This window comes from Megascapheus bottae, chromosome 31 (genome assembly GCF_031878675.1).
Source record: "Megascapheus bottae isolate mThoBot1 chromosome 31, mThoBot2.hap1, whole genome shotgun sequence".
Taxonomy (NCBI): domain Eukaryota; kingdom Metazoa; phylum Chordata; class Mammalia; order Rodentia; family Geomyidae; genus Megascapheus; species Megascapheus bottae.
The window spans coordinates 7,814,483-7,837,386 of record NC_143539.1 but is presented as its reverse complement, the minus strand read 5'-3'; the positions used below and the strand labels follow the sequence as shown (position 1 = coordinate 7,837,386).

General features: G+C 43.7%; 1 protein-coding gene across 1 annotated transcript; it reads right to left on the bottom strand.

The window, feature by feature from the left end:
- Positions 1-644: 644 nt before the first annotated feature.
- Positions 645-17,434, bottom strand: Zfp30 (ZFP30 zinc finger protein). Its single transcript, XM_090322624.1, has 3 exons — positions 17,189-17,434; positions 13,072-13,167; positions 645-2,866 (listed from the first exon to the last, which is right to left on the bottom strand). Exons 1-3 carry the CDS (start codon positions 17,304-17,306, stop codon positions 1,500-1,502), a joined length of 1,581 nt encoding a protein of 526 aa, XP_090178750.1. The 5' UTR covers positions 17,307-17,434; the 3' UTR covers positions 645-1,499.
- Between the last annotated feature and the right edge of the window lie 5,470 nt (positions 17,435-22,904).

Here is a 22,904-nt window from a genome sequence, read left to right as displayed (position 1 = left end):
TCATGATTACATGTTTTAGAATGAAGTTTCTGATATAATTTTCTTTTTTCTTTGCCAGTCCTGGAGCTCAACTCATGGCCTGGGCACTGTCCTTGGACACTTTTTGCTCAAGGCTAGTGCTCTGCTACTTGAGCCACAGCACCACTTCTGACCTTTTCTGTATATATGGTACCTAGGAATCAAACTCCCACTTTTGTGCATGCTAGGTGAGCACTCTACCACTAGGCTACCCTCCTGGCCTTAATTTTATAATCCTTTAGTTAGAACTCTCTAATAAAGAAAAAACTGTCATTGGGCGAGGTGGCTCAAGCCTGTAATCCTAGCTACTCAGGAGGCTGAAGTACAATCATTTGATACTCAAGTCTGTGACTCATCTCCAATTAATCTCTAGAAAACAAGAAGTGAAGCTGTGGCTCAAGGGGTAGAGAGGTAGCCTTGAGCTGAAGAGCTCAGGGACAGCGCCCAGGTCCAGAGTTTCAAGTCCCATGACCCACAAACAAAACAAAACAACAAAAACTATCTCAAAAGCCCATTTCCTTGATACATACTGGAAATGAAGATCTAATGCCTTTCCTTCATTTTCAAAACAAATGGATGCCCAGGAAACCTCCATGGCTGACACCACATAGAACAGGGATGTAAGGCTTTAACAGCCACATCTTTAATGAAGTTTGCCTCTAGAATGAATTTTCTGGAATGGGATGAAAGGCTGCTATATGTTCACTAAATTAATTCTTCCTTACATTCAAAAATACTCTTTCACTGGGCACTGGTGGCTCATGCCTGTAAACACAAGTTACTCAGGAGGCTGAGATCTGAGGATCTTGGTTCAAAGCCAGTTGGGCAAAAAGTCCATGGAATTCTTTTATTTATTAATTTATATATTTATTTTTGGGGGGCCTTGAACCCAGTACTCAGCCACTTGAAAAAGCCATTTCTGTTTTTTTCTGTTTATGTGGTACTGAGGAATTGAACGCCAGGTTTTGTGCATGCTAGGCAAGCACTCTACCACTAAGCCTTCCATGAGATTTTTTTTTTTGGGGGGGGGCAGGTCATGGGGCTTGAACTCTGAGACTGGGCACTGTCCCTGAGCATTTCAGCTCAAGGTTACTGCCCTACTCCAGAGTCACAGCCCCACTTCCTGTTTTCTAGTGATTAATTAGAGATGAGTCTCAGGTTCTTTAGTGCCTGGGCTGGCTTTGAACCATGATCCTCAGATCCCAGCCTTTTGAGTAGCTTGGATTACAGACGTGAGCCACTGTGCCTGGCTTCCATGAAATTCTTATCTCCAAAAAACTACTCAGAAAAAGCCAGAAGTGGAGCTGTGGCTCAGTAGAGTACAAGCCTTGGGCATAAAGAGACTCAGGGACAGTGTCCACACACAGAGTTCAAGCACTAAGACTGACAAAAATAAATAAATAAATAAATACATACATAAATAAACACATTTTCCAATGCTCCTAACACAACATTCAAAGTGGGGAGGGAAGTGCTTATAATTAAGTCACATTATGAATACGCTGATGGTATGTGAGGTGTGCATGTTGTCTAAAGGCCTTCTTACATTCCTTGCACGTGTAGGGTTTCTCACCAGAATGAATTCTCTGGTGTTGAGTGAGGGAGGAGTGAAGTCGAAAGGCCTTCCCACACTCCTTACAGTCATAAGGCTTCTCACCAGTGTGAATGCTCTGATGCTGAGTGAGCAGGGAGAGCAATCTAAAAGTCTTCCCACACTCCTTACACTGATAGGGTTTCTCACCAAAATGGATGCTCTGATGTTGGTTCAGCTGGGAGAACAGCCGGAAGGCCTTCCCGCACTCCTTACAGTCATAGGGCTTCTCCCCGATGTGAATGCTCTGATGGGAGATAAGTTCTGAGTAACGACGGAAGAACTTCTGACACTCCTTACACTGGTAAGGTTTCTCGCCTGTGTGGATTCTCTGGTGGAGGGTGAGATGATAGACTCGACTGAAGGTCTTCCCGCACTCCTTGCAATCATAGGGCTTCTCACCAGTGTGGACCCTCTGGTGGAGGGTGAGCTGCTGCCGCACTCGGAAGGCTTTACCACACTCCTTGCAGTCATAGGGCTTCTCACCAATATGAAGCTTGTGATGCAGCCGAAGGCCTGTACTGCACAGAAAAGCCTGGCCACATTTGTTACAACTGTAGCACCTCTCAGCAAAATTGAGTCTCTGGTGTCGGGTGAGGTGTGCATACTGCCGGAAAGTCTTGCCGCATTCCTTGCATTCGTAAGGCTTCTCACCAGTGTGAATCCTCTGGTGGAGAGTCAGCTGTCCCTGCACTCTGAAGGCCTTCCCACACTCCTGACATTCGTAGGGTTTCTTGTCCACATGAAGTCTCTGATGAACGTGAAGGTCTGAGCTACAGAGGAAGACTGTTCCACATTTTTTACACTCATAGAGTTTGTCAGACATGTGAATTCTTCTCTTATGTCGACTAAGGTGGGCCCACTGTCGAAAGGTCTTCCCACATTCTTTGCACTTGTAGGGTTTCTCACCAGTGTGGATTCTCTGGTGGAAAGTAAGCTGCTGGCGGATTCTAAAAGCCTTCCCACAATCCCCGCACTTATGCAGCTTTGCCATGTTAGGGCTTTTCTGGTACAGAGGAAGGGATCCAAGTTCTCTGTAAGTAGCTGTTTTCTCTGTGGTGGTTTTCCTTCCCTGCCTGAAATAGACCCTGGGAGGCCCCTCCTGTTCCCCAAACATTTTATATCCACAGTCTTTTCCTAAGGACTCTTTGAGGCCATGGTTTTGGATTCTTTCCATGATTTCCCTCTGAGATAAATTCATTGTGTAAACTTCTTTTTCTTTAAGTAACTTTTTAGTGCCATATCTGGATTCCAAATCTAAAACAAAACAAAACAAAACATGTCGGGAGCAAGAGTGGAAACAAACTGTACTTTGATTTGCATCAGATAATTGCTTGATTGTCTTATTGTTTTTTGGCCTTCTCCTGTTCAATTGATCTGAGATTTACCATATGAATGTAACCCTCAACAGCTCCCTGATTAACGATCTGGATGTAACACCTGGGAGGGCCCTGGTCTCGGGAGGGGATAAAAACTTTGTGTTAAGAATAAATGAGGCGGCAGTTTTTGCTTGGGCTGCAGACCTCCTGGACCCGATGTGTTTGTCTCTCTTCTAATTTTTCCAGTCCCTGCCCCTTATTTCAGGAACCCCAATTTGCTGCCGGGAGGCCCCGGCATCTGGCGCCCGAACAGGGACCCTGAAAATCTGGGACGAAGGTGAAGGACCCCTCCCTGTGGTGAGTAACACATCGTAGGACTATTAAGATAGTATAGTCAGGAGTAATAATTATGGGTCAAGCTAATAGCCATGAGTTATTTCTACCGATCTTAACAGGCCTATTTGAAGCCCACGGAACGTGGGTGGAAGAGGGGGTGCTTCAGAGCTTCCTACAGTTTCTCGAGGAAGCATGCCCGAGGTCTGTAGAGGAGGCATTCCAAAAAGCCTGGCAGCGGATAGGAAAAAGAATTCAAGATTATTATGAGGTATATGGCCCCGAAAAGACCCCAATAGAGGCTACTACTGTATGGAATTTAGTAAGTAAATACATAGATCCTCTACATGAAGATGCTGAATTTAATCTTGAATTAAGGGAACTTTATGAGTTAAAGGACCCTTCTGAAGAACCTGAGGCTGAGCCATATGCCGCAGCCCAAGAGAGTCTAAGTGAGATCTTGCAAACGGAACAACAACCAGTAGATATTGAGTATCAGAATTCAGGTTTGAATACCAAGGAGGAAAGTTATGATGAGTCAATGGAGGGCCGAATGGCTACGATGGAGAAGAAGTTAGAAGAAATCCTACATTTTCTATCGAAAATGGGGACAGAGCAGAGAGCCCCCTCAGAAGTAGGAAAGAAATATGACCCTCAGGCCACTATGGTGTCTGATTCTAAACCTTACCCCTCACACCCACCGCCTCCGGCTGCAGCCTTACGGCCTCAATCCCTTTCTCAACCTTTAGGCAAGCCTAAAGGCCCTAGCAACAAGTCCCTTTTAACAGGCACTACAACCAGGCACAGTGCATCGCAATTAAACCTGACTCAGGCTGCTAGAGAGAGGGAAGGTATTTCAGGGCCTCGATGCTTCCCTAGTTTAGTTGATCATGATGAACAAGTATACCATCAACCTGTTCCTGTTAAACTATTACAGGATTTAAAAAATGCCTGCTCCCAATATGGGCCAACTGCCCCTTTTACTCAAGCAATATTGGAGGCCGCGTGTGCTGGTATTGCATGCCCAAATGACTGGAAGCGGCTTGCCAGAGCATGCCTTAGTGCGGGAGAGTACTTATTATGGGAGACAGAGTTCACTGCACAGTGTCGGGCTAAAATTGAAACAAATAGGTCTAAGAACCTGCCTTACACTGTTGATCAGTTGTTAGGAGAGGGAACCTATAAAAACACCAAAGATCAATTGGGTTATGCAAAGGAGGCCTATTTACAAATAAATGCTGCGGCGAGAGAGGCTTGGAAAAAGTTACGCAATTCCAATCGTACAAAAAAATCTAGTAGAAGTTAAACAAGGACCAAATGAGCCTTATTTAGAATTTTTGTCTCGATTAATGGAGACTGCAGACCGCCTAGTACAAGATGAGAATGCAAGGGAGATTATAGTTAGACACATAGCCTATGAAAATGCCAACGCCGCCTGTCAGGCAGCTATCAGACCCCATAGGAATAAGGGAGGAATCACGGACTTTATTTCACTGTGTGCTGATATTGGACCCTCCCATGTACAAGGCCTTACTTTAGCCGCCGCTCCTCAAGGAAAGACTGTTACTGAGTCTCTAAAATATAGAGGTCAGCGGCATTCTCGGGCTGCTAGACCCCCAGGGCGTTGCTTCTCTTGTGGACAAATAGGACATTGGATGACGCAATGCCCATGCCAGGCCAGGCAAAAGAGAGAAAAATCACCTGGCACATGTCCACGCTGTGGTAAAGGGAAGCACTGGGCTAAAGATTGCAGGTCAAGAACAGATCGCAATGGCCGCCCGCTTTCGGGAAACTGGAGGAGGGGCCAGCCCCTGGCCCCGCAAAACCATGGGGCAGTCCCTCCCTCTTCTCGGCCACAAGTGCATCTTCTAACAACTCTCCAAGATCAGTCTCCGGCCTCCTCCGTGCCACCCCAGGAAGTGCAGGATTGGACCTCTGTTCCTCCACCTGCTCAGTATTGACCCCAGAGATGGGGACACAAGCTCTCCCCACGGGGGTCTTCGGCCCCCTTCCCCCGGGAGTGGCTGGATTGCTGTTAGGGCGAAGTAGCTCAGCCCTTAAAGGGATACAGATTACACCTGGCAAAATTGACCAGGATTTTACTGGAGAAATCAAAGTTATGGCCTCTGCCCCAAAACACGTGGTATCGATCCCAGCCGGTCAAAAATTAGCACAATTAATACTTGTGCCTTTACCTCCCGGGGAGACTGCTAATTCCCCATGTGGACAGAGAGGATTTAGATCTTCTGATATCTATTGGGTACAAAGCATAAAACAAGAGAGGCCTGAGATGACTATATTTATACAAGAAAAGCCCTTTAAAGGAATATTAGACACTGGAGCAGATGTGTCTGTGATATCTAAAAAACATTGGCCAGCCCAATGGCCCCTGACAACCTCTATGACTTCCCTACAGGGGGTTGGGCAAGCAACTGACCCACAGCAGAGCAGTGCGATCCTTGTTTGGAGAGATGAGGAAGGGCACTCTGGTCATTTTCAGCCATTTGTCTTGGATCATCTGCCAATTAATTTATGGGGTCGTGATATCATGGAAAAAATGGGAGTGTATATGTTTAGTCCTAGTGCTGCGGTCACTAAGCAGTTACTTGATCAAGGCCTCCTCCCCTTTAGGGGACTAGGCCGAGCAGCACAGGGGGAGCTAGAGCCACTCCAACCCCAGTCTCACCCTACGAGACAAGGATTGGGGTATCCCTTGACGGGAGCTGTCGTTTGCCCTCCCCCTCATGCTGATCCCATAAATTGGCTCTCTGAACGACCGGTATGGGTTGAACAGTGGCCTCTTTCACTAGAAAAGATCATTGCAGTACAGCAGCTGGTACAGGAGCAGCTGGATTTGGGGCATGTGGCCCCTTCTAACTCTCCATGGAATTCTCCAATTTTTGTTATAAAGAAAAAGTCAGGTAAATGGAGGCTGTTACAGGATTTGAGAAAAATAAATGCCACAATGGAACTGATGGGGGCCCTACAGCCTGGCTTGCCTTCACCCATGGCAATCCCAAAGGATACTTATAAGATTATTATAGATTTGAAGGATTGTTTCTATACTATACCCCTGGCGCCTCAAGACTGTAAGCGCTTTGCCTTCAGTGTCCCCTCTGTTAATTTTAAAGAACCCATGAAGCGATATCACTGGCTTGTGCTCCCACAGGGCATGGCAAATAGCCCAACTTTATGTCAAAGTTTTGTGGCTAGAGCCATTTCTTCCACTCGTGAAAAATTTTCTTCTGTTTATATTGTTCATTATATGGATGACATCTTGTTGGCTTGTTCTGACCCTATCGTCGTACGACAAGCCTTTGGACAACTAAAGCAGGATCTGAGCCTCTTTGGCCTTGTAATAGCAGCTGAAAAGGTTCAGGAACACCCGCCTTTTACATATCTAGGCCATATATTAGGCCCACACTATTTTAAAAGCCAAAAAATACAATTAAAAACTTCACACTTAAGAACTCTTCATGATTTTCAGCAATTCTTAGGAGATATAAATTGGCTTCGGCCTTATCTAAAGCTCTCCACAGGAGAGTTAAAACCCCTCTTTGATCTCTTAAAAGGAGATACCAACCCTACATCCTTGCGCGAATTAAATCCTGACGCCAGGAGGGCCATCCAAATTGTAGAAAAGGCAATTTCCCAGCAACAAATGACCTATTGTGATTATTCTAAACCCTGGGGAGTTTACATTTTAGCTACTTCTCACTCCCCAACTGCTGTATTGTGGCAGGATGGCCCACTTTTATGGCTTTATCTACCATCAACACCCGGCAAAGTGCTGACCCCGTACTACGAATTGGTAGCTAATCTGATACACATGTGCCGAGTGGATTCCCGTAAATATTTAGGTCAGGAACCTCATTTTATCTGTGTCCCATATAATTTACAACAACAAGATTGGCTATTCGCCCATTGCGATCCTTGGGCCATTGCTTGGGCCAATTATACGGGAAAAATTTTGCATCACTACCCGTCTAACAAACTTCTCCAATTTGCTGCGTGTCATACGTTTCTATTTCCTTCCATAGTACAGGCCTCGCCTTTATCTTCTGCCGCTTTGGTATTTACAGATGGATCCTCAAATGGAACGGCTGCTTTGACCATTAATGGGAAAACTCAATCTTGGGTTACAGGTTTTTCCTCCGCCCAAGAGGTGGAGTTAGAGGCTGTTTTACAGGCACTCGTCCTGTTACAAGACGAGCCCTTTAACTTATACTCAGACAGTCAATATGTAATTCGTGCTCTTCAAGTCATAGAAACTGTTCCCTTTATTGGAACTACTAACTCCAATATTCAGACCCAATTTCGCCAAATACAAACTTTGCTTTGTTCTCGCAACCACCCCTGTTTTTTTGGCTTTGTTCGAGCTCACACTAATCTTCCTGGCCCTTTAAGTGAAGGCAATGCGGTCACTGACTCTGCCACCAGAGTTTACTTAACTCAGGTTGAACTTGCTAAGCAGTCACATGCCATCCACCATCAAAACAGTCGAGCCTTGCGCCGACAGTTCAAATTATCTAGGGAAGCAGCGAGACAAATAGTTAAGACTTGCTCCAACTGTGTCCCTTTTTCACCAGCCCCCCATTTAGGTATAAATCCACGAGGACTGCTTTCTAATCACATTTGGCAGATGGATGTCACGCATGTTCCATCATTTGGCCGATTAAAATATGTTCATGTTACTGTAGATACTTATTCTAATTTTATCTTGGCCACCCCCCTTGCTGGGGAAGCCACTAAACATTGTATTTCTCACTGCATTCGATGCTTTGCTGTGATGGGGATTCCCTCGCAAATAAAAACAGATAATGGCCCTGGCTATGCAAGCCGAGCATTTCAATCCTTCTGCCGTTCCTATAATATCACTCATATTACAGGCATTCCTTACAATCCTCAAGGTCAAGGCATCGTGGAGAGAGCTAATGGATTATTAAAACATCAAATTGCTAAAATACAGAAAGGAGAGTCGTATCCCGCTACCCCTGTGAATATACTTAATCATGCTTTATTTGTTTTAAATTTTTTGAATTTGGATTCAAATAATTTATCTGCTGCTCAGCGATTCTGGGAAAAAAGAGAGCAGCGTGCTTTTGCCTTAGTAAAGTGGAAGGATCCCCTAACTGGTGCTTGGCATGGACCCGATCCTGTTCTAACCTGGGGTCGAGGGCATGTATGTGTTTTTTCACAAGGAGAAAATGACGCCCGCTGGCTGCCTGAACGCTGCGTTCGGATCGTGGAGAGTGACAGTGGCCATCCAAGCAGCGACTCACTGGGCCTACACCCCCAACCCTCCAGTGGTGCATCCTGCGACGTGGAAAGGACCTGAGTTATTTGTGCATGTCTATTGGGACTGCTACTGATCCACTTGTTCCACACATTCATATGAGCTGTGTTTCTCCTCCTTTTACTATTATGTAGGGACCTTTTAACATATTCATTGACTCTACACAATTTAATATGTGACATTATTTTGTCTTTACCATCCCTCTTCTTAATAACCTTTTTTGTAAAAGATGCCCAGGTGAAAAGCAAAGGCCTCCAGAGGTAAGTAGAAGTCGGCCGACCCCCTGTATGTCTGTGTTTTGTTTTATTTTTTTTTATTCTATTTTATTTTATTTTATTTAAAAAAAAAAAAAAAAAAAAAAAAGGGGTGCACTGTGGGCCTAAAATAGAGGCCTGGGTGGTCAAGGGACGCCTTGACCCCCCTTCCCCTTCTGAGTTTCTTGTCAATATCAAGGCATACCTGAGAGTCCCACCAGCAAGACATGTCTAAATCTAAAAATAGCTGTTAAGTGTATCTGATTGAGTCCAATTTTCTTGTTATATGTCAATGTCTGATTATTTAAAAGTCTCCGCTTCTCTGTCTTGTTCGTGTTACATATTTTTCTTTGTCCAGTTTTTGTCTTTAAAATTGGTACCATTTCTAAGTGTGGGTCCTTATGGTTTTTCTGTGCGTACTCAAGCACACATCCTTGTTATTTATTTGAACATTTCTGGGCCTAGCATGGCCGCTCCCCCATGTCTGCAGTTGTAACAAGCCCTGGAAAAATAAATTCCAGCTAAGCTGCCTTGCAAAAAGTTTTGTTTCGAACCTGGTTCTCACCTGTAAGAGTAAAATTGGCAAAACTCTCTTGACACAAACTTCCGGAAATTGAACGGCCGATATTAATTTTGCGCGCTTTATGATCTTTGAGTATGAATGTGTGTGAATGAGTGAGTGAACATGTTCAAGGTTAAATTGTCAGCATGCTGAAAAAAAAAAAAAAAAAAAAAAAAAGGATAAATTTATACTTAAACACAAAGACAATTGGGTAAATCTAAGCTTAAAACTTCAAGAAAAATATTAGGTTTGGATGTTTTACAATGTCTCAAAGAATTATTGTGTTGTCTTAAAGAAAAAACTGGTAAATATTTTTCTAGATCCTGAAATCTGCATTTTATTGCAGGGCATACAGCTGTTTACATTGTAAACATTGTATCCTGTTCAGCTCAGAGGTGTTAGGGAATTTGGGATTTATTACTTTAAGTTAAAGTTTGGAAACATGTATTAGAGATTTAAATGTAAAATTGTTCATTAACGTCAGAAACTTTGCCTGTTCTTTCTTGCAAACTGACACTAGAAATCTGATGGTAAAATGTGGATAATGTGATTAGTATTTTAAAGGAATGTTAAAAAAAAAAAAAAAAAAAAAAAAAAGAAGAAAACTAAGTCCAGACTTGGACTTTTGGTGCACTGATGTCTATAGTTCTTGCATTAGGGAAAAACTGTTATTTGAGTTTAAACTGTCGTTGGAGTTTTAGACAGTAATCTAAACTGCATAAGAGCCCCTTTTTTCTAAAAGGCAAGAGGAGTGCCTTGGGCCCTAGGGGGCCTGAGGGCAGGAGCTCTTTGTGCCCTTAAAGGTTTTTCAATTGCAAATAAAGGCTAAGGTGTTAATTGTTTAAGCCAGTATCAGTAAAAGTTATTAAGAACATTGGAAATGGGTTTCTAAACAATATTTGAAAGTGAAGTTGTCTTATATGTTTAAAGAAAGAGAGAAAAGGAAAATCAGGACTACCAAAGTAATTGCTTAATTGCTATTTCAGCTTGCTCTTGTAACTTCCAGCTAGCCCATTGGAGAAGAACAGCAATCCTTATTCAGATGTAACTTTGGCCTTTTCCAGGTTCTAGGTAAGCTCATGCTTAGAGACTATTTCTGTGTCTACCACCTTGTTGCTCTATTGGAGATACATGGCCGTTCGTAGGACTCACTGATCTGAAAACTGCAGTTTTGAGCCAACCCCGGGCAAAGCAAAGTCCCTGTGAGATTGTGGTGTCTAATCTGGCAGCAGAGTGCTATTAAGGCAGAGTTGCTTTGGAGCTTGAAGCCGCAGAGTGCTAGCTCTGAGCTGAACAGCTGGGGGACAGCACTCAAGCACCAAGCTCAGGACTCACAGTGGCAGGGTGCTAGCCTTGAGCTGGAGAGCTGAGGGACAGTGCCCAAGCCCTGAGTTCAAGTCCAGCAACTAAGCAAGTGAATTGCCAATGGGACATTTATCCCTGTGTGGGGAAACTCTACTGGGACACGACGCAGAAAGCCTCTGCTTGGATGGCAGAGATGGTGTCAGATCTTAGTCACTTGTGCTTGGCCGATCAAATTAATCAGAGCCGGGAGGTCATAGAATAGTTTGTAAGCATGCCTTACTAATGCCCGTGCCTTTCATAACTGGGCAGGAACTTGTCAATCTTCTGTGATAGTGGATAGTTTAAAGCCCTAATTGAGCAAAATTTTTATTTATTTATTTATTTATTTATTTTTGACACCAGCCACAAATTCAGGAAAAGTTTGTGGATCTGAGACTTGTGTCTCTATTAATCTGTTTAGATCTGACAACTGAAGCATTGTTGAGGTTGCAGAAATTTAGTTCCCCAGACAATCATGAAAAGGCTTTTGCAAATGGGTGCTATGTAACTACACTATTGTAGCCAAAGATGGTTTGTGCAGTTGTTAAATGTCAAATATGATCTCTAGTTTGGAGTAAATTATTATTCCTGATATCTAATCCTTGCAATCCCTAATAAACAGGCTAGGCTTTTTAAGGTCCCTGGTCAAGCACAGAGACAACGCCCCTGAGTCAGCTTGAAGAAGTCACAGAAGCCGAATCTCCGCCCATCTATCCCCTTTAGATGAAGGGACCAGTCATTTTTGGAAAGTGAGACAGGATAATGAGATATTAGAGATAGTGAAAAGAATAGAAATTGCACTTGTGTTTCTTTTAAAATAAAGACGGGGGATATGTCGGGAGCAAGAGTGGAAACAAACTGTACTTTGATTTGCATCAGATAATTGCTTGATTGTCTTATTGTTTTTTGGCCTTCTCCTGTTCAATTGATCTGAGATTTACCATATGAATGTAACCCTCAACAGCTCCCTGATTAACGATCTGGATGTAACACCTGGGAGGGCCCTGGTCTCGGGAGGGGATAAAAACTTTGTGTTAAGAATAAACGAGGCGGCAGTTTTTGCTTGGGCTGCAGACCTCCTGGACCCGATGTGTTTGTCTCTCTTCTAATTTTTCCAGTCCCTGCCCCTTATTTCAGGAACCCCAATTTGCTGCCGGGAGGCCCCGGCAAAAACACAAGATAAGGTGTTTTTTTTTTTTTTTTTTTTTTGGCCACTCCTGGGCTTGGGCTCAGGGCCTGAGCACTGTCCTTGGACTTTCTCAAGGCTAGCACTCTACCACTTGAGCCTCAGCACCACTTCCGGCTTTTTGCTATGTATATGGTACCGAGGAATGGAACCCGGGTCTTTGTGCATGCTAGGCAAGCACTCTATACCACTATGCCAAACTCCCAGCCCAAGATAAGGTTTTATATTCTTAGTCCAGACAAAATATAATTTCTTACTACCTATTTGTGAAAGGGGAAGAGTTCACTTATGATTATGCGAAGTAGGAATTGAGTTATATTGGAGATATTTCCAAGTATATAGTAGATAGGCAGTTGGCAGGGCGACCATTGTAAAGAAATTACCATATTCCTGCTGGGTGCCAGTGGCTCATACCTGTAATACCAGCTACTCAGGGCTTAGATCTGAAGATCATGGTTCAAAGCCAGCTCAGCAGGAACATCCATGAGATTCTTATCTCAAATTAACCACCAAAAAGCTGGAAGTGGAGTAGTAGCTGTAGTGTCCTAGCCTTGAGCAAAAAAGCTTAGGGTCAGTGCCCAGGTACTTAGTTCAAGGCCCAATATTGGCACAAAAAAAAGGAAAAAAAAGTTAAACGAATGTATGCTGCTATTGTTAAAGTAAGGATAGTGGTTAACCATGCAGCGGAGGAATCAACAGTCAGGATGGGTAATGCACTGAAGTTTTATCAATGGTCTTGATACTCAAGAGGTACCATCTGTGGCAACTGTCATACTGGCTCCTCTTCCTTGACCACTCAAATTACCCCATTTACTCATTCTAATGATTACATCATAACTTCATTCACTTTTCTTTTAAACACTTTAACATTTCAGGATATTTAGTAAACCCATCTGTTCTATGTTGCTAAGGATCAAATCCAAGGTGTCACATGTGCAAAGCAGACACTTTACTACTGAGATACCCATCAGCCTGAACTATTTATTTGTTTACTCCTTTATTGTCTTACTCCCTTACTATAATGTAGATCCCATGAAATGAGAACAATCAAGAAAAATAAAGACATAATAAAAGCTGAAATACAAAAGATGAGCTCTAAAAGAACACACAATCCTGGCAGTAGGTCTGTGTTTTGTAACCTGCCTCTGGCTGTAGCACACCTACTTACCCAGGTACCATCTTCTTCTCTCTTCCCTTACAACAATCCAGGGTTCTTTCCCTTGTTCCAGTAAGGAAATCACATCTGGCTTAGAAATGGAACATCCTGTTTGAAACAAACAAACATGCAAACAAAAAATAAAGCAGGGGGGCTGGAAGTGTGGCTTAGGGGTAATGTGCTTCCCTAGCATGCTTGAAGCCCTGGGTTCGATTCCCCGGAAACATACACAGAAAAAGCCAGAAGTGGCGCTTGGCTCAAGTGGCAGAGTGCTGGCCTTGAGCAAAAAGTGTTCAAGGACAGTGTCCAGGCCCTGAGTTCAAGCCCCAGGATTGGCAAAATAAATAAATACATAAATACATAAATAAATAAATAAATAAATAAAGCAGAACAAAAATCAAAAAAATTATTTCACAAGGCTTCATAATGAAGAAGACTATCAAGATTAAAAAACATTCAAGCCAGGCGCAGTGGCTCACAAAAGTAATCCTAGCTACTCAGGAAGCTAGGATCTGAGGATTTCAGTTTAAAGGCAGCCCTGGCACTAATGTTCGTGAGACTCTTATCTCCAATTAACCACTAGAAAACTGGAAGTGGCACTGTGGCTCAAGGGGTAGGGAAGTAGCCTTGAGCTGAAGAGCCCAGGGACAACGCCAGGCCCAGGGGTAGGGTGGTAGCTTTGAACTGAAGAGCTCAGGGATAGTGCTCAGGCCCAGAGTTCAAGCCCCATGACCACTACCACAACCACTAACACCAAACCCCCCAAAACAAAAAACATTCAACTTAGTTGGGCGCTGGTGGCTCATGCTTGTAATCCTAGCTACTCAGGAGGCTGAGATCTGAGGACTGTGGTTCAAAGCCGGTATGGGCAGGAAAGTCCATGACAGTCTTATCTCTAATTAACACACTAGAAAACCATAAGTAGTGCTGTGGCTCAAGTGGTAGAGCTGAAGAGCTCACAGACAGTGCCAAGGCTCAGAGTTCAAGCCCCATGACTAACAACAAACAAACAAAAACATTCAAATTAAATTACTCAGGACTACTAGAAAAATAAGAAGTAGGTGCTTATTTTAATTTAAACTTATATAGTCTTTGTTTTGTAAAAGAGAATAATCTGGAATACTGGTTCCAGATCCTGCCTGATTCATATCATCTAGGTTATGAGGGTAAGTAATTTAAACCTTTTGTACCTCCATTTTCTCAGCAGTAAAAAGGAATTAATGATACCATTCATGTACTCATATGATTGTTCCGAAGTTTGATTTAATGTGTTAGAATGAGTACCTACTACATTGTAAGTACTAAATTTTTTATTATTGTTTATGCTATTTGCTGCTGTTGTTTTCCTCCAAGGAAAATAGCGTTCCTTGCCAGAAAATTCACTTAATTTTAAATGCAAGGTTGGGTGCAGTAGTTCATGTCCAAAATCTCCAGCTACTACTTGGGAAAAGGATCTCGGGAGGATCACATTTTTAGAAGCCAGCTGGGTAAAAGAGTAGCAAGACCCCTTCTCTGGATGTGGTAGTACATACCTGCACTGGCATTCAGCCTAAAACATGAAGACTATCCAAAATATAACTAAAGCAAAAGGCACTGGGGGCATGGTTCAAGAAGTAGAGCACTTCGACTGGTAGCATAGCCTAGTGGTAGTGTGCTGGCTTAGCATGCATAAAGCCCTGGGTTCGATTCCTCGGTATCGTATACACAGAAAAGGCGGGAAGTAGTCCTGTAGCTCAAGTGGCAGAGTGCTAGCCTCGAGCAAAAAATGTCCAAGGACAGTGCCCAGGCTCTGAGTTCATGTCCAGGACTGGCAAAAAAAAAAAAAGAAGAAAGAAGAAAGAAAAAAAAGAGGAGGAGGAGGAGGAGGAAGAACACTTGTCTAACAAATGTGACTTCAAGTTTCATTACTGCCAAAATAATAATGATAATAATAAAAAGAAGAGGATGCATATTTTGGGTATTTACAACCTTTAATCACAAAGCAGTTACAGGGTTATATGTCTGTGTTGGAAAATTGGACATGTCCATTTTAGTTTTGACAAACCTTTTTTTTTTTTTTTTTTTTTGCCAGTCCTGGGCTTGAGCTCAGGGCCTGAGCACTGTCCTTGGACTTTCTCAAGGCTAGAGCTCTACCACTTGAGCCTCAGCACCACTTCTGGCTTTTTTTTCTATGTATGTGGTACCAAGGAATCGGACCCGAGTCTTCATGCATGCTAGGCAAGCACTTTAACCATTAGGCCAAACTCCCGGCCCCGACAAACCTTTTTTTTGTTGTTGGACGTGGGCTTGAACTCAGGGCCTGGGAACCATCCCTGAGCTTTATTGCTCAAGGCTTAGCATTCTATCACTTTGAGCCACAGCACTTCTCTCTCTCTTTTCCTTTCTCCCTTCCTTTCCCTCTCCCTCCCTCCTTTCTTTTTCTGGTGGTTAATTGGAGATTAGAAACTGTCTGGACTGGCTTTGAACTGTAATCCTCAGATCTTAGTCTCCTAAATACCTAGGATTACAGATGTGAGCCATCAGTGCCCAATTAAACCTCTCTCTCTCTCTCCCCCTCTCCCCCCCCCCCAGTTGTTGGACTTAAACTCAGGGGCTGGACACTGTTCCTGAGCCTCTTTGTTCATAAGGCTATCACTCTTTCACTTTAGCCACAGTGCCACTTCTGATTTTAGAGTGTCTTAATTGGAGATAAGAGCCTCATAGGGACTTTTCTGCCCAGGTTGACTTCAAACCATGATTCTTAGTTCTCAGCCTCCTAAGTAGCTAGGATTATAGATGTGAGCCACCAATGCCTGGCTCAATCAAATTTTGTTTTTTTTTTTTTTGTTTTGCCAGTCATGGGCTTGAGTTCAGGGTGTGAGCACCGTCCTTGGGTATTCTCAAGGCTAGGGCTCTACCACTTGAGCCACAGGCCACTTCTGGGTTTTTTCTATGTATGTGGTACAGAGGAATTGAACCTGGGTCTTCATGCATGCTAGGCCAAATTCCTGGGCCCTCAATCAAATTTTATTTTATTTTTTGGTGGATCATGGGGCTTGAACTCAGCCTGGGCCCTATCTCCTAAGCTCTTCAGCTCAAGGCTACCACCCTACCCTTGGGCCTGGGCATTGTCCCTGAGCTCTTTAGCTCAAGGCTAGTGATTTACCACTTGAGTCACAGTCCCACTTTCTGTTTTTCAGTGGTTAATTGGAGATTCGAGTCTCAGGTCCTTTTGTGCCCAGGCTGGCTTCGAACCTTGATCTCAAATCTCAGCCTCCTGAATAGCTAGTATTACAGGCATGGGCCACTTGGCCCGGCTCAAATTTTTAATAGGTATACAAAGCTAGATATCTGGTTTTTTGGTTTTTTTTTGCACCAGTCTTGGGCTTGAGCTCAGGGCCTGAGCACTGTCCTTAGACTTTTTCAAGGCTAGAGCTCCACCACTTGAGCCACAGCACCACTTCTAGCTTTTATTTTTTCTATGTATGTGGTACCGAGGAATCAAACCCGGAGTCTTTGTGCATGCTAGGTAAGCACTCTACCACTAGGCCAAACTCCCTGCCCTAGACATCTGTCTTCTATTCCTATCACAGAGGGTCCACAACTAACATGAATATCTATAGCAGTATGCTACCAGATGTCTTTGTTGTGTCTAGGAGGTGCCATATAACAGCTATTAGAAAGAAGTATTAACAGAAGACAGAAATAAAAACAATGGAATAATGAAATGGGTAAGGGCTCAACAAAAGTGCTCACTCCTAAATCACAAAGACATGTTTAGTTAGGCTTTAGAAACTAAGCCCCAGCCTGGGAATTTGGCCTAGTGATAGAGTGCTTGCTTAGCATGCTTGAAGACCTGGGTTCAATTCCTTGGTACCACATACATAGAAAAAGCCAGAAGTAATGCTGTGACTGAAGTAGTAAAACTCTATCTTTGAGAAAGCTTAAGGACAGTGCTCAGGTCCTGAGCTCAAGATCTGAAACTGGAAGAAAGAAAGAAAGAAAGAAAGAAAGAAAGAAAGAAAGAAAGAAAGAAAGAAAGAAAGAAAGAAAGAAAGAAAGAAAGAAAAAAAAGCAAGCAAGCAAGCAAGCAAGCAAGCCCCTGAATTTTGGCTGTGGGAATTTCTACATTTTGACAGGAGATGCTTACCTAGAGACACCAAGTTTTTGTAGTTTTCTAATATCACATCTTTGTATAAATTCCTCTGGTCTGAAGTCAGACATTCCCACTCCTCCTGAGAAAAGTCAATAGTCACGTCTGTGAACATCACCAAATCCTGCAATGACAAACCCAATAACTGTGGTTTTTTTTGAGGTCAGTTCTGAGACTTGAACTCAAGGTCTAAGCATTGTCCTTGAGCCCTTTTCTCAAGGCTAGTGCTCTTACCACCCGAGCAACAATACTACTTCCAGCTTTTTCTGTGTATGTGGTACCAAGGAATTGAACGCAGGGCTTTATGCATGCTAGGCAAGCATTCTACCACTAGGTCATACTCCTGGCCCAAGGTAAAATATTTTTAAGATGGAATACCACTCTTAAGTATATTTTCTCATTTTATGTATTAAATAGATTCGACTAGAAGCCTATAATGTAGGTAGCAATATTTATATGTTTTTGATGTATACCAGGAATTAAGAAGCAAACTTTTTCTATTAAGGGCCAATATGTGGTAGGCTTTGTCTATTACATATGGTTTCTACCGCATATACTTTTTTTTTTTTTTTGCCAGTTCTCGAGGCTGAACTCAGGGCCTGAGCACTGTACTCAGGCTTTTTCAAGGTAGGGTTCTACCATTTGAACCATAGCACCATTTCTCCCCCCTATGTATGTGGTACTAAAGAATAGAACCCGGCTCTTCATGTATGCTAGGCAAGCACTCTACCACTAGGCCAAACTTGTGGCCCTGTGCAAATATTGTTTTTTTTTTTTTTTTTAAAGCAGTACCAGGGTTTGAACTCCAAGCCTGAGCTTGTTGGGCTCTACATTTTAAGCAACACTTCTATTTTTTTTGGGGGGGTGGGGGGGAGGTTGGCTGTGGGGCTTGAACTCTGAGCCTTGGCATCATCCCTAAGCTCTTTAGCTCAAAGCTAGTGCTCTACCACTTTGAGCCACAGTGTCACTTCCAGTTTTCTGGTGGTTAAATGGAGATAAGAGACTCATGGCCTGTAGTTCCAAGCTACTTGGAAGACAGAGTCAGGAGGATTGTGAGTTTGAAGTCAACCCAAGAAAGTTAGTGAAACCCTAACTCAAAACAAAACTATAGAAATCATACAAACATTTGCAAAGCTGCTACTGCTATCACTGGATCAGTATTAAAATGTGTCTTTTACTAATTTTATGAGATTTTATATTGTATCATTTGACTAATCTAAAAGTGGTATGGCTTCATTAAAACATATGTTACAAGTACTATAGCTTATTAAACTAGTGTTTACCTCTTGGGGGAAAAAAAAAATCTCACTGACTTTTTATGCCCAGCCTGGCTTTGAATCATGATAGTCAGATTTCAGCCTCCTGAGTAGCTAGGATTATAGGTGTGAGACACCAACACCTGGCTCTAGTCTATCCTTTTTCTTTTGTCTGGTCATGGGACTTGAACTTTGGGCCCGAGCTCTGTCCCTGAGCTCTTCAGCTCAAAGCCGCAGCCCACTTCTAGTTTTCTGGTGCTTAATTGCAGATAAGAGTCTCTTAGAGCTGGCAGGGAAGCCTGAGCTGGCAGGGACAGGAAGTGGGGCTTGGCTCAAGAGTAGGGCAGTAGCCTTGGGCAGAAGAGCTCAGGGACAATACCCAGGCCTAGGGGTAGGGTGATAGCCTTGAACTGAAGAGCTCAGGGACAGCACACAGGTTGAGTTCAAGTCCTATGATTCATTCACACACACACACACACACACACACTCACACACACATATACAAATCTTGGGCTGGGAGTTTGACATAGTGGTAAAGTGCTTGCTTAGCATGCACGAAGACCTGGGTTTAATTCCTTGGTACCACATATATAGAAAAAGAAGCAAGTGGCACTGTGGCTCAAGTGGTAGAGCTCTAGCCTTGAGAAAGCCCAAGGCCAGTGCTCAGGCCCTGAGCTCAAGCCCAAGACTGGCAAAAAAAAAAAAAAAAAAAAAGTCTTGGACTTACTCCCGGGGATGGCTTTGAACTGCAACCCTCAGATCTCAGCCTTCTGAGCCAGGATTACAGACATAAGCCACCACACCCAGCTTCTATTTAGTTTTTGATGGTTGCCAGTCCTGGGCTTGAGCTCAGGGCCTGAGCACTGTCGTTGGACTTTCTCAAGGCTAGAGCTCTACCACTCAAGCCTCAGCACCACTTCTGGCTTTTTTCTATGTATGTGGTACGGAGGAATCAAACCCAGATCTTCATGCATACTTGGCAAGCACTCTACCACTAGGCCAAACTCCTGGGCCCTTGATGGTTATTTTGGAAATAGAATTGCCTGCCTAGTTTGCTGTGAACCTTGATCTTCTAAATCTCAGCTTCTTGAGTAACTAGGATTACAGGCATAAGCCACCAGCATGTGGCATTTTTACTTTTTAATTTTTTTATACCCTTTCAAAATATTGAACCAGGAGTGTGGCCTCGTGGTAGAGTACTTGCATAGCATGCATGAAGCCATGGATTCAATTCTGCAGTAATACATACACAGAAAAAGCTGGAAGTGGTGCTGTGTAGAGCACTAGTCTTGAGCGGAAAGAAAGGTCAAGGACAGTGCTCAGGCCCTGAGTTCAAATCCCAGGACTGGCAAGATAAAAAAAAAAAAGAACAAAAAACAAAACCCCAAACCAAACAACAACAACAAAAAAACAAAAAAAAAACAAAACCCAAAACCAAACCAAACCAATCTTGCTTGCAGTCTGTACAAACAGGACAGAATCCCAATTTGGCTTATGGGACAAACTCATAAAATATATACTTGGCCTATAACCATAATAACCGAAACAGGTTCACATAAACATGGTTAGCAAATGGCCAAAATATTCTCAATTCTCATGATTAGCCTATATTCTTTCCTTTAAGGATCAGGAAAAAAAAGTGATGGGAGGTGGTTAATAATGTGCTTCTCTTGCAAACCGGAGGCACTGAGCTCAATCATGGTACTCTGGGGGAAAAAATAAAAAGGAAAGAGGGAAAAAAGGGAGGAAAGAAGACATTTACTTACATGAGCCATGATTTCAGAGCTGCAAGAAAGGTCAGTTTTCCTCAAGGTTCCTTTACTGGAAAGGCAGAGTCCACAGTTGCCTGGGCTATGGAGAGAATGTGGAGCTATGAGAACAGGACTACCTTAGAGCTTCCAGCATACTGCACTTCTCCACTTCCACATGCAACCTGCTCCCAACACAAAGATCAGTTGAGAAGCCAGAGGTTCTTCAGACAAATAAAGCTCCTTCTCAAAACCATGGAGAAATCACCATGAATGGTTACAGTCACTCTCCATCAAAACTCACTGTCAGTCACCTCACAGGGGAGGTTTCAGTTAGTCCCTGTCCCCGACCACAGGGGCTAATCTGGACCTAAAAACAGGCCCCAACAGACCTGGTCTGAAAGTAGCCTCCTTACTCCAGTCCACCTTCCCAGCTGAGACTATACCCCCCCCAAACCAGAACTTCCTTCTTGGATTTAGGAATCTTACCAGCTTCTCAAATCAACCAGATACAGGAGAGACAAGAATCTTCCAAGCTTTACTATAAGTTGATCACTTAGAGAACTTCAGAATATACCAACTCCTGGCTCCAAGCTACTCAGGAGGCTAGGATTTGAGGATTGTGGTTTTAAATCAACCTAGGCAGGAAAATCTATGAGAATCTTATCTCTAATTAACCACAAAAAGCTGAGCTGGAAGTGGAGCTGTGGCTCATTGGTAAAGCACTAGCCTTGAGCAAAGAAAAAAAAAAAAAAAAGGTCGGTACAGTGCTCACGCTCAGACTGAAAAAAACCACAACACACAAAACACCTCCAAATTCACCCCATCAAGTATATACTATTACTATTATGACTTTACGTGTGAGGGAACTACTGTACAAACTCTAGCCAAAGTCACCACCACATCTCCATGGCAGTCAGGACTCAATCCTCTTAACATAAATCCAACGTTTCTAACCACTATCTTACAACTCTCTTGGTCTATGCAAAGACATTGAAAATAAGCTTATGGTATCAAACCTCAAATCACACCTATATCTAGCTGGTACCAAAATCTCAGTTGTGGATTCCCTGGAGAGAAAAAAAATTTCCTGGGGCCGGGAGTTTGGCCTAGTGGTTAAAGTGCTTGCCTAGCATGCATGAAGACCCGGGTTCGATTCCTCGGCACCACATACATAGAAAAAAGCCAGAAGTGGTGCTGAGGCTCAAGTGGTAGAGCTCTAGCCTTGAGAAAGTCCAAGGACAGTGCTCAGGCCCAGGACTGGTAAAAAAAAAAAAAATTCCTGCTATTATCTAAGAACTATTAAGATACACAGTAAGAATGAACTTGAACATCTCATATCATGAGAATGCTTAGAAATACTGTACTTGCTTGGCTAACAAACTATAGACAACTGCATGCACTAGGCATTAGAAAGAATTTCCTAATTATGTTCCTTGCCACTGACTAGGTGTGCACATCCTAAGGCCCAAGCCAGTTCATCCTTAAAAAGTGTTTCAAAGGTAAGAAATAAAAATAATTTCATGTCATGAAAGTCACATGCATTTCACAGCAACAAAGAAACAACACAAACTCACACTCACTTTTTCAAGGGCCTTTTTTTTTTTTTTTTTGCAGATAGGCAAGGATAAACACAGGGGGTTTGTAACATTCGGGATTTTCTTGACTAAGCCAAAACCCACCTGTCATGCTCCCCTCCCTGGCTGATCCTTGTCCTGCACGCACACGAACACTAAGGACAGGGAGACAGAGGGCCCCCCTGTAGTAAGGACAATGAATCTGCCCACAGTGTATTGTTTGGAACAACCTCAGCGGGTCCTCCCAGCCCCCAGAGGCCTGCCTAGTGGGGCTAACACCTTTGATTTCCCTCTCGGGCCTCTTGCAACTGACTTAGGTGGCTGAGGGAAGACGGCAGGGCCTCAGAACAGGCCACATCTATAAACAGGGCTCGGTACCGAGCAGTGTGGTCCTCTGGATATGCAGAGCCTTGACGGTTCAACCCACATCTCCCCCGCTCACCTCCAGCTCGGGTCACCTCACTGTCTTCACCCTTCCTCCGAGGGCTGAGCCGCCCCGGAATTCCAGGACGGAGGCCGGCCCCACGGTGGCTCAGGGCTCGGTGGTCCCCGCGGGGACTGAGTCTGTGAAGGTGGCCGAGGTGGGGAGCAGTACCCTATTGCTGCGGGTATTCGGTGCCTTAAGGCTCCAGAAGTGTCCACGGGCGAAGTTCGAATCTCAAACCGGAGAGCCACACAGCGGTGTCGCCTCGCCGAGAAGGCGCGCCTCCAGCCACTACGTCACGGACGCGCCGGAAGTTGACCCTCACCACGCCCCCCCCACCCCGTGCGCAGGCGCAAAGCGGGGACCTTGTACCGGGATTTTGTTGTGCTGGCAGGAAACCTCTCACAGTCGCCTTCGTTTATGTTTTAAAATTCAAACAACACCATCTAGGCGGGGGACCGGTATTTCCTAACCTGTAAGGTCAGAATTGTGAGCTTTTTGTTCTCAGGGATAGCTCTCTATCACTTGAGCCACAGCTGCACTTGCAGCTTTTTGGTGGTGAATTTGAGATGAGTCTTATAGACTTTCTTGCCCAGGCTGGCTACATACCGTGATCCTCAGATCTCAACCTCTTGAATAGTTGGGATTACAGACATGAGCCACAGGAGCCCGGTGGAAACCCAGACTTCAATTAAACAACTCTGAATG